This window comes from Pantherophis guttatus, chromosome 3 (genome assembly GCF_059756535.1).
Source record: "Pantherophis guttatus breed Tessera chromosome 3, ASM5975653v1, whole genome shotgun sequence".
Classification (NCBI taxonomy): Eukaryota; Metazoa; Chordata; class Lepidosauria; order Squamata; family Colubridae; genus Pantherophis; species Pantherophis guttatus.
Window position 1 is genome coordinate 9,814,070 of NC_142065.1, and position 12,363 is coordinate 9,826,432.

A 12,363-nucleotide genomic window follows, 5' to 3' on the forward strand; every position below is an offset into this window, starting at 1 on the left:
TCCGTGATCAGTTTCCATCCATTATTCCTTGTCTGGCCTTCAGGTGCTTTGGAAAATAGCTTGACCCCCTTCCTCCTCTCTGTGGCAGCCCCTCAAGTATTGGAAGATGGCTATCATGTCTCCCCTGGTCCTTCTTTTCACTAGACTAGCCAGGCCCAGTTCCTGCAACCATTCCTGCAATTTAGGACAGTCCAGATGTCGCTAATACTACAGGTAGTACTTGTCTTAAAACAATTCTTTAAGTAATCGTTCAAAGTTACAACGGCACTGAAAAAAGTGACTTAGCACCGTTTTTCACACTTACAACCATTGCAACACCCCCATGGTCACGTGATCAAAATTCAGATGCTTGGCAACTGATTTCAGATTAACAGAGTTGGAAGGGACCTTGCAGGTCATCTAGTCCAACCCCCTGCCCAAGCGGGAGACCCTACATCTGCCTCTACCTAGGATCAAACTCACAACCTCCTGATTGTGAGGCAAGAGCTCCACCTCTAGGCCCCAGAGCCAGATTTCATATTCGTGATGGTTACACTGTCCCGGGGGTCACAAGATCCCCTTTTTGCGACCTTCTGATATGCCAGGTTCACTTAACCACCATATAACTAGTTTAACACACTGCACCAATTCACTTAACAACTGTGGCAAGAAAGGTCGTAAAATGGGGCAAAACTCACTGAACAAATGTCTCGCTTAGCAACAGAAATGTTGGGCTCAATTGTGGTCGTAAGGCGAGGACTAAACCTGTACAGGAAAGACTTTGATTCAACTCTACTCTAAATTCCAACTCTTAAATGATAGAATGCAAAACGTACTAACCCATATTTTTTTCCCTTGAGTTTTGAACAACGGTTACCGCACTGAAACTTGGCAAATACGTTTTATAGGATTAAACCTGCTTGCAATTCAAACAATTAGCTTCCTCCTTGCACTGTCAAAAGAATGCGTAATCCATCACACAACAGTGTTTCACAACCTTGACAACTTTAAGCTGTGTGGACTTCAACTCCCAGAATTCCCCAGCCTTACTTACACAACCTAAGGCAGCCCAGATGTTGCTATGCTACAACTCTCATCATCCATCCCCACTGGCCCTAGCTAAGGAAGATGGGATCTGGAGTTCAGAGGCTCCCAGTTTTACCCATTCCTAGCCTGGGGAGGGAAAAAAAAAAAGGATTGAGGATTTCCCCAAGCTGATGCCTTCCGGCCATTTTATGCATTCCAAGCCAACATGGCTGCCACCGTGCAAGCAAGGAATTCTGGGAGATTTAGAACAAAACAGCTGCGAAGCACAGCTGGGAAGGCCTAGATCAGTGATGGCTAACCTTTTTGCCGTCGCGTGCCAAAAGCAGGGGGAGTGTGGAGGGATCACGCACACACGTGTGCCCACACCCATAATTCAAGAGGCTTTCTTGGAGTCTGGGGAGGGCAAAAATGGCCTTCCCACCCGCCGGAGGCCGGAAACGGCCAGTTTCCCAACTTCTGGTGGGCCCAGAAGGCCCGAATATCAGCTGGCTGGCGCATGCATGCGTGCATGCCCACAGATATGGCTCTAAGTGCCACCTGTGGCACGCGTGCCATAGGTTCGCCATCACGGGCCTGGATAGTCATAAAAAGACCAAACATGCCTGCAATCGCCTCTCACAACCTTATAAAGTTAACAACATGTCCCCTTTTATTCTCTTCCTACAACCTCTTTTGCTTAGAAACATCCAGGCTAAAGTTTCCAAAAACCAATTCACCATTTGGTGCCATTTGGATGCCATTTTGATGCACATTTCAAATCCTCTGAGTTCCATTCATTCTTCCCCAACTTGGGCACATGGGTGGTCTTAGTTCCCAGAATTCCCTAGGCCCTTCCTGGCTGCTGCTAAGTATTCTGGGACTTGAAGTCCACACTGCTGGAAAGCAACCTGGCCACGAAAGGCTGGCTGATCTACTTAGATTTTCCTCCAAAAAAACTTAAAAGTAAATCTGATGTTTGTCCGTTATGATAGCAGCCACGTTGGCACAACCCACATAGCCCAACTCGGAGTTAAATAGAATCAAACCTCTAACCAAGAAAAAAGACACCGGGCAACACGGGAAATCATGGCTGGCTGTAGTTTCCCAGGTCGTGTGTGTGTGTGTGTGTGTGTGTGTGTGTGTGTCCGTCTGCTATCCCAGCATTCTTTGAGGCAGCTGGCTTTTCCTGCTCCTTGCCTGGAGGCCTGTTGGTTGCAGACAGGCAAAAATGGAATTTTAATGCCTTGGGGTGACCCAGGTTTTTTTTTTTTAATTTGATTTATATGCCGCCCTTCTCCGGAGACTCAGGGCGGCTTACAGTGCGTTAAGCAATAGCCTTCATCCTTTTGTATATTTATACAAAGTCAGCTTATTGCCCCCACAAACTGGGTCCTCATTTCACCTACCTTAGAAAGGATGGAAGGCTGAGTCAACCTTGAGCCTGGTAAGATTCGAACCTGCAGAAATTGCAGGCAGCTGTGTTAATTACAGGGTGCATTAAACCACTGTACTACCAAGGCTCAAAGTTAGGGTGAAGCTCAGGAATTGCACCTCAGAAAGAAGGACAGACCATCCTTTGCTCCTTCCAGGCTTTGAGGGAAGGAGGGAGGGAGGAAGGAGACATAAGGCAAGACAAGGCAAGATACAGTAAGGAAGGGGAAGGGGAAGGGGAAGGGGAGGCAAGGCAAGGCAAGGCAAGGCAAGGCAAGGCAAGGCAAGGCAAGGCAAGGAAAGGCAAGGAAAGGAAAGGAAAGGAAAGGAAAGGAAAGGGGGAATAAGTAAGAAGGAAGGAAGGAAGGAAGGAAGGAAGGAAGGAAGGAAGGAGACATGGGGCAAGACAAGGCAAAATACAGTAAGGAAAGGGGAAGGGGAGGAAAGGAAAGGAAAGTGGGAGTAAATAACAAGGAAGGAAGGAAAGAAGAAAGAAAAAAGAAAGAGACATGAGGCAAGACAAGATACAGTAAAGAAAGGGGGAGGGGAGGGGAGGAGAGGAGAGGAGAGGAGAGGAAAGGAAAGGAAAGGAAAGGAAAGGAAAGGGGGAGTAAGTAACAAGGAATGAAGGAAGGAAGGAAGGAAGGAGACATAAGGCAAGGCAAGGTAAGATAAAGCAAGGTAAGGAAAGGAAAGGGGGAGTAAATAACAAGGAAGGAAAGAAGGAAAGAAGAAAGAAGAAGACATGAGGCAAGACAAGACAAGATACAGTAAAGAAAGGGGGAGGGGAGGAAAGGAAAGGAAAGGAAAGGGAAGGGGGAGTAAGTAACAAGGAATGAAGGAAGGAAGGAAGGAGACATAAGGCAAGGTAAGATAAAGCAAGGTAAGAAAAGGAAAAGAAAAGAAAAAGTAAGTAAGAAGGGAGGGAGGGAGGAAGGGAGGGAGGAGGGAAGGAAGGAGAGAGGGGAGGAGGGGGCTGAGAGGGAGGGAAACAAGGAAGGAAGGAAGGAAGGAAGGAAGGAAGGAAAGGAAGGAAGGAAGGAAGGATGGAAGGAAAGCAAGCAGATATACCATCGCAGGATAATAGTTTAGCTTAGTGGCCACTCCTGGCCCCCACCCACCCACCCACCCTGCCATTTTCCTGGAGGACTAATCAATGTGTTATGTTATTGACTGCACTTCCAACCAGTATTCTCCTTGTTTAACTTCCCTGCCCACAACAACAACAACTCTGTGAGGTGGGTTGGGCTGAAAGAGAGAGCATGGCTTAAATTCATCTGAGGGCATCCAAGTTGGGATTCATATCCAGTATTTATTTTTTTTGTAATGCGGACTAACAAAGGAATCACTATAGCACACTGCCCTCCCAGCCAAAACAACAGCCCTCAGGCTGAACACCTACAGAGATTCTCAGTCATCCAGGTCATGGTTGTCCAAAAGGGGCTTTTTCAAAAGGCAACTGGACTTTCTTCGTTTTTCTTTGAAGACGTTTTGCTTCTCATCCAAGAAGCAGCTTCGGTCAAAACCGAAGATGCTTCTTGGACGAGAAATGAAACGTATTTAAATGAAAAACAATAACACCCCAGAAAATCCAATTACCTTTTGAAAAAGCACCTTTGGGATGGCCATTAAGCTGGACTGGGAAGGTATGTTCTACAGCTGCCGGTTCTGACCACTTCTGGAGAACCGGTAGCAGAAATTCTGAGTAGTTTGGAGAACCGGTAACTACCACCTCTGACTGGCCCCGCTCCCATCTATTCTCTGCCTCCCGAGTCCCAGCTGATCGGGAGGAAATGGGGATTTTGCAGTAACCTTCCCCTGGAATGGGGAGGGAATGGGGATTTTACAATATCCTTCCCCTGGAGTGGGGAGGGAATGGGGATTTTACAGTATCTTTCCCCTGCACGCCCACCAAGCCATGCCCATCAAGCCACACCCAGAGAACCGGTAGTAAAACATTTTGAAACCCACCACTGTGCCAAAGCTGAGCCTGAGTGGCGTAGGAGGCTACGGCCTCCTAAGGCAGCATTTAACATCCAGCTGCCTGCAATTACTGCGAGTTCAATTCTTACCAGGCTCAAGGTTGACTCAGCCTTCCATCCTTTCTAAGGTGGGTAAATTGAGGACCCAGTTGTGGGGGCAATAAGCTGACTTTGTATAAATATACAAAAGTATGAAGGCTATTGCTTAACGCATTGTAAGCCGCCCTGAGTCTCCGGAGAAGGGCGGCATATAAATCAAATTTAAAAAAAAAAAAACCAGGAACAGACTCTGGGTTCATCTGAGCCATGTTCTGGGCTGGGACAACATGATTTAACCTCTCCCATAAACGAGGTCAGCAGGTCTACTAAAACCTGTTACCTTTGTGGCTGCAGGTGTACTTGTGTTGTTGTTGTTTTTTAACGGATCAATGCACATAGACAAGTTCATTTTTTAAAAAAGTAAAATAAAATGAGGGAGGCGTTCACAAAACTACCTTGTATAAATTCCTGCATCTTCCTCCTCCTTCTAGAACAAAAGCACCTTTTCCTGTTTGTCTTGCTGCCTTCAAAGCAAACAGGCTATAATCTTTAACTAAGCAGTAGAAAAATCCCATGGGGGGCCCCAAATGATTAACCAAACCACGGACCCAGGTTCAATTCTGATTTTATCCCTGCTGCCTTGGAGACAAGGCAAAATAAGGGCATGAAAAAGACACTAAACTTGTATCAAACTCTGTGATTTTGTTTAAGTGGTGTGTGTGTGTGTGTAAAAGAGGAAGGAGAGAGGGAGGGAAGGAGAGGGAGGGAAGAGGGAGAGAGGGAGGAAAGGAGAGAGAGAGGGAGAGAGAGAGAGGGAGGGAAGAGAGAGGAAGCGGGGGGAGAGGGAGGGAAAAAGAGAGGGAGGGAGGGAAGAGAGGGGAAGGGTGGGAGAGAGGGAGGTAGAAAGAGAGAGAGGGAGGTAGAAAGAGAGGGAGGGAGAGAGAGAGTGGGAGGGAAGAGTGGAAGGGAGGGAGAGAGGGAGGCAGAAAGAAAGAGAGGGAAGAGAGAGGAAGGGAGGGAGAGAGGAAGGGAGGCAGAAAGAGAGAGGAAGGGAGGAAGGGAGAGAGAGAGAGGAAGGGAGGGAGGGAGGGAGAAAGAAGGAGAGAAAGTGGGAGGAAAGAGAGAGGAAGGGAGGGAGAGAGAGAGGGAGGGAGAAAGAGAGGGGGAGGGAGAGAGAGAGGGAGGGAGGGAAAGAGGGAAGAGAGAGGGAGGGAGGGAGAGAGGGAGGGAGGGAGAAAGAGAGGGAGGGAGAAAAAGAGGGAGGAAGGGAGAGAGAGGGAAGGAGGAAGGGAGGGAGAGAGAGAGAGACATCCAGAAGAAAATTTCCTCCCTCTGTCTTTGATTTTGATTCATCATTGCAAAATCCAACTCAGATACTCTACATGTCACTGAACTGCTTTTATTGAATGTCCACAAAACAGTTGGGAAACAGACGTGAACCAACAAACGTCCACGTTTTCCAGCTGCTCAAGCAAGAGTTCACGGCTGAGGCTAAGAAACAACTGCCAAATTGGTTTCTAGGTAGTAAGGAAGGAAATAAACTTGAAGATAATCCGCGGTCACTCAGTCGATGCAGGCTAATTAAGGCCGTCATAGTTGCATTAACACTCACGGATTTTCAGTTTGTCAACTGATGTAATTGTTTGCGATAGGAAGTTTTATTTAGAGACTTCCACGTTTGCACCTAATTGTGGCTGAAACATTTTCTGCAGTGTTCTCATGATGTTGCCTTTTTCTCATTCCCTAGCCAGCCTCCAGAAGAGATCCTTAGCTATACTGGGTTCAAGAAGTCTTTCCTCCTTTATTCCAATGCAAATTTTGCCATGGATACAATCTGATGCAGTCCTTAGACTAGACTAGACTAGACTAGACTAGACTAGACTAGACTAGACTAGACTAGACTAGACTAGACTAGACTAGACTAGACTAGAATAGAATAGAATAGAATAGAATAGAATAGAATAGAATAGAATAGAATAGAATAGAATAACAGAGATGGAAGGGACCTTGGAGGTCTTCTAATCCAACCCCCTGTTTAGGCAGGAAACCCTACACCACTTCGGACAAATGGTTATCCATCATCTTCTTAAAAACTTCCAGTGTTGGAGCATTCACAACTTCTAGAGGCAAGTTGTTCCACTGATTCATTGTTCTCACTGTCAGGAAATTTCTCCTTAGTTCTAGATTGCTTCTTTCTTTGATTATTTTCCATTCGTTGCTTCTTGGCCTGCCCTCAGGTGCTTTGGAGAATAGCTTGACTCCCTCTTCTTTGTGGCAGCCCCTGAGATATTGGAACACTGCTATCATGTCACCCCCTAGTCCTCCTTTTCATAAGACTAGACATACCCAGATCCTGCAACCGTTCTCTGTATGTCTTAGCCTCCAGTCCCCTAATCATCTTTGTTGCTCTTCTCTGCACTCTTTCTAGAGTCTCAACATCTAAGTCCAATATTTTCTCAAGCTGGAGAACTTGTGGACTTCAATTCCCAGAATTCCTCAGCCAGCAGAGTGTTCGGGTTCAACGGACATTTGCACGCTATTTATTTATAGGGCATCAGTTCTCAAAGCGTGGTCCTTGAGACCCTTTCAAGGGCTCCGTGAAGTTAAATAAAATACATGTTTTTAAATTTTCTAATTTTAATTTCTCATACAGTATAGATTGATAGGCAGAAGTCACATCAACCAAAGCTTCTGGAGTCCTCAATCAATTTTTGAGGTTGAGATTGGACAACCATTTGTCTGAAATGGCATAAGGTTTCCTGCCTGAGCAGGGGGTTGGACTAGAAGACCTCCAAAGTCCCTTCCAACTCTGTTATTCTGTTCTGTTCTGTTCTGTTCTTTGTGGCAGCTCCTCAAATCTATCATGTCACCCCTAGTCCTTCTTTTCATTAAACTAGATATGCCCAATTCCTGCAACTATTCTTCATATGCTTTAGCCTCCAGTCCAGAGGTGGGTTTCAGCAGGTTCTGACCAGTTCTGGAGAACCGGTAGCAGAAATTTTGAGTAGTTCAGAGAACCGGTAGTAAAAATTCTGACTGGCCCTGCCCCCATCCATTCTCTGCCTCCCAAGTCCCAGCTGATTGGGTGGAAATGGGGATTTTGCAGTATCCTTCCCCTAGAGTGGGGAGGGAATGGAGATTTTACAGTATGCTTCCCCTGCCACGCCCACCAAGCCATGCCATGCCATGCCACGCCCACCAGCCACACCCACAGAACCGGTAGTAAAAAAAATTGAAACCCACCACCGCCCCTAATTATCTTTGTTCCTCTTCTCTATCTGGCCATGCTAGTTACAGCTGGGTGGCATCTGGCAAATTTTAGCTGTTTTGATAAGCTAAAGAAGTTCAGATCTATTTGGAGGAGAACTCACCAGGAAACCCTCAGGCCGTATGTTAAATTAGGAAGCTAAGAAGAATATTACTGGAAAAGAGTAATAGCGAATCCTTTCTATATTATTACTAACAAAACTACATGGAAACTCCATTGAAATCAAGCAAAGCTCCGGAACAGGAATGTCCACGGGTCACATGCAGCCCTAATGCAGCCTCACCAGATCATAAATGTCTAACATTATTATTATGTGATTTATACACATTAACCATATTATATATTTTAGATGTGCCCCAAGACAATTCTCTTCGCTCCATGCGGCCCAGGCAAGCCAAAAGTTTGGACACCCAAGAAAGTTTATAATGCTATCCAAGTATCGGTATCTACGTGGGTAGACTGGTAGTCCTCGACTTATGACCACAACTGGGATTGGAATTTCCATCATCATTCTGGGGGGTGAGGGGGTGGGGGGGTGTATCATAAAGCGAGTCATTACATGACCGGACCTTATTTTACAACTCTTTTTTTTTTACTGGGGTTGATAAGCCAATCGCCACAGTCTTTAAGACAATCACATAGTCGTTTAACAATAGTCATTTAGAGGGGTGGGCTGCTGGGGCTTTGCAGGGGTTCGGGAGAACCTCTAGCTAAGATTCTGTGCAGTTTGAAGAACCCCCAAATCCCACTCCTGGCTGGCCCCTCCCATCCTGCCCAGGGGTGAGTTCTAAATTTTTTTACTACCGGTTCTGGGGGCATGGCTTATTTTGTGGGTGTGGCTTGGAGGTCATGTGACTAGGTGGGCGTGGCTAGCTGGTCAGAGTCATTTCTGGAAGGTCCTTGCACTTACGACCAGTCCTCGAACTTACGACCCGACTCATTTGTTTGCTTTTAACACTGATCAGCTGTAGGACGGCCCTTTGAAGCCCCGCGGCAAGAGTTTAAACAGTTTTTTTCCCTCTAGTCATCAGCTGGGACTCAGGAGGCAGCAATAGATTGGGGGTGGGATCAAATAAAAGGTAAGAATAACGTGGGGGCGTGGGGGGGAGAACCGGTTCGGTGACGAAGTCACCGCTACCGGCTCGGCCGAACCAGACCGAACCGGGAGGAACCCACCACAGATCCTGCCCCACCCCTCCCAGGAGTTCCCACGCGGCCTGTTTTGGATGCAGGTAAGTGCAGGTTGCGCCTGGAGGTTTGGGAAGGGCGAAAAAAGGACCTACCAGAAGTTCAGAAAGGCCAGAAATGGGCCCATTTCTGGCCTCCAGAGAGCCTCCGGAGCCTGAGGAGGCCATTTTTGCCCTCTTGGAGGCTCAAGGAAAGCTTCCAGAGCTCAGGGAGGGCAAAAAATGCCCCCCACCCCCTGTGGTGCAGGAGGCCACGCCCACCATGGCCACGCCCACCCAGCAACCAGGCAGAGAACCCCTTGCTAAAATTTTTGAAGCCCATCCCTGAACGGGAGCCACTTCCAAACTTCCCAGATTCTTATGATTGTGGGTGTGGCGTGAAGGTCATGTGAAGACGGGTCATAATGTGAGGACGGATCATAAATCACTTTGAGGTTGTAATTAAAGAGTTGCAAGTGGAGAACAATGTCTATAAGTTTTGACTCATTCATTCATTCAATTTCTATAGCCACCCATCTCAAACAAACAATTGTAGACAGCTATAGAAATTGAATACAGAAATAAATACATATTTGTATTTATTATTTTATTGTACCATGATAAGTGGGCATTATTGTTTATTCTTTTGTATCTTAGTTCGGTAAGCTCATCAGATTCCCAATCGATCTTGCAATGGTTTGTCGCTTGTGGGCAGTCTTAAATTCCTAGCTTTCATCTCTTCTACTTTTGGAGTCTTGGTATCAATTTGACCACGAGGTCCTTCTTGGTCTAAACTAGGACACAGGTAGTTCTTGACTTGTGACCTTTCAAAGTTATGGCAGACCCCAAAAGAGGTACTTACAACTCGGAGTTAAAGTTCCAACAGCCTCCCAGAAGAGCCGGCTGGGAAATTCTGGGAGTTGAAGTCCACGCATCTTAAAGTTGCCATGGCTGAGAAACACTGTAACGTCACTTGTCAGGACTCCAAGGGGAGGTCACCCATTTGGATCTAGTCTAATCCAGCGGCCCCAAACCTTTTGGGCACCAGGCACCGGTTCCATCGAGAGGTTTTTCCACGGATCGGAAGGGGCGTGTTTTCGTATGCTGCCTGCATCCCACTTTTGTGGCCTGCCAGCGGCCAGCGGATCTGGTAGCAGATTCGGACAGTGAGGAGGTTGGGGAGGAACATGGGGCAGTCCTGGAGTCTGGGGAAGGCTCTGACAAGTGCTTTGCATCGGAGGTAGAGATGGGGCCAGGGCTGTCTGACAGTTGTCACCTGCCTTCGGAGTCAAACATCAGTGAGGCAGAAGAACAGCTGGATCCTGTTCCCAGTATGAGAATGTGCAGAGCTGCCAGTAGAAGGGAACAGCTAAGGAACAAGGGTCGACTCAGGAGTAAAGCCACAGGTAGACGATGAATGGCCCCTCCCATAGGGACTAAACAGGAGCGAACCGGAGGAGACAATTAGTTCAATTCATTAGAGTGACGATCTGTTCCTAACTTCTTGCCAAGTATTGTCTGCGTTTGGAAGATATCAGCCTCATAGCTCTCCAAGCCTGATAAAGATCTGTAGTTGTGAAATCTCTGGAAAGACTGTTAGCCGGGACTTTGCTTGAGAGGAATTCCCTTTAAACTAAATAAAAGGGGTTTTATCGGGGTGAGGAGTCGGCTTCATGCTTTTGGGAAGTTTAGATCAGAACACCCAGAGATGGGACTTTGCTTGTTTACGTGGCCCGGTTTCTGGCATGCTGTAGCTCGGTGCCAGTTCACGGACCGGGGATTGAGGACCCCTGATCTAAAGACATTTAGCTACACTTCTGATTTTTTTCCATGCAGGTTGTCAACTCTGAATCGAACCTGGCTGAAGCCATCTTTGGCTGCTTCACAGTTGCCACATACTATTGGGGGGGAGGATGAGGAGGAAATAGCTAGACCATCTCATAGACAAAACAAAGAGCTCTCCCTTGGGAACCAAGGTCATGCCAACAGGTGGCAGTAGGAGGAGGAGCAGAAGTGATCGAGAGAGCTCTCCAACTGCTTTAATTGGACGATGGGATCTGTGACACCTGACCTGGGGAGGGAAACTTTTGTTCTTTTAATTATATGGCAACCGCGGGAAACTTTTGGAGTTGGTTTCCACTGGCTGTGCTGATATGATGTGTCCAATAAACATGTTCTCTGAGAAACGTTCAGAATTTTTTGGAATTCTGATTTCTTTGGTTGCGTTACTCGGAATGCTGACATGGGGTTGGATTAGGTTTGCCTTTTTTTTTTTTTTTACATATATTTACAGAAGCGACAATACTCAGCAGTGATTTCCCAAACGTATGAATGAAGTTAGTGTTCTGCTAGGAGGAAAGGGGAATTTTTGAAGTCTTTAGAGATACGGTACTTTACGGAGTATAAGACGCACTTTTTCCCTCCCATAAAAGAGAGTGGAAATGTTGGTGCATTTTATACATTTTATTTGCCTCCTAAAGCCCCGCCCCGCATGTCCCGTTATTGTAAAAAACGGGCCCGTTTTCCCATTAACGCGGCGCGCTGAGGCTTTGGGAGGCCCGCAGAGTGCTCTTGGGGGGCTGGGGAGGGCAAAAACTTTTTTTTTCTTGCTTCAAAATCTTGGTACCTCTTATACACCGGTGCGTTTTATAGTCTGAAAAATATGGTATGTTTAAATTGCTTTCTGGGATATGGTGTGGGTCCATCATGACGAACGGATGGCATGTGTGCCAAAGGTGTCACACAGAGCCCTCTCTTTGGGCACACGAGCCATCGCCCCAGCTCAGCTCTGCCGCGCATGCATTCATGCCTCCTACCGGCCAGCTGGTCTTCAGGTCTCTGCCGCGCATGCGTGGGGGCGGGGCACATGAGGGGGTGCCACGCGCGGATGCAGGGGGCAGGGCCATTCAGGGTGGCGCGTATGCATGTGTAGGGGTGACGGGGCGCATGCAGGGAGGAGCGCTTTGGGCACTCGGTCCGGAAAAGGTTAGCCATCACTGGTGTAGCTAGTCCTCTATTTACGACCACAGTCAAGCCAAAATTTCCATTGCTATGCAAGGCAGTGATTAAGCTGTGCCCCATATTGTGACCTTTCTGCTGTGGTTGTTGAGCAAATCACTACAGCTCTTAAGTCAATCACGGGGTCAGTAAAATAATCTGGTTTCCTTCGTTGCTGGTCAGAAGCTCCCCAGGAAGGTTGCAAATGGCAATCAAGTGAGCCCAGCACATTGCAACCATTGTAAAGCCATAAAGGTTGCCAAGCATTCGAAGTTTGATCAACTAACTATGGGCGTCTATGGAAATTCTCAGTCATCCTGGTTGTCCCAAAGGTGTTTTTTTTCAAGAGGCAACTGGACTTCCTTTGTTTTTCCTTGAAGACTTTTCACTTCTCATCCAAAAAGCTTCCTCAGTTCTGAAGAAGAAGCTGAACTGAAGGAGGACTGAAGAAGCTTCTTGGAAAGTCCAGTTGCCT

The 12,363-nt window shown here is 47.0% G+C and overlaps 1 protein-coding gene across 3 annotated transcripts in view; it reads right to left on the reverse strand.

The window, feature by feature from the left end:
• The window catches only part of SLC17A9 (solute carrier family 17 member 9), a 38,860-nt gene that overhangs the window by 23,496 nt on the left and 3,001 nt on the right, over positions 1 to 12,363 (reverse strand). Inside the window, exon 1 of one of the 3 annotated variants that reach the window (XM_087889022.1) lies at positions 2,059 to 2,163. The exons of 1 other annotated variant lie outside the window; for it this stretch is intronic. In XM_087889022.1, the coding sequence (XP_087745148.1) occupies positions 2,059 to 2,093 (35 nt within the window). In that variant the 5' untranslated portion in view covers positions 2,094 to 2,163. Of the gene's footprint in view, positions 1 to 1,742; positions 1,859 to 2,058; positions 2,164 to 12,363 lie in introns of those variants that run through there. One more of the 3 variants, XM_087889023.1, reaches the window with a different exon arrangement.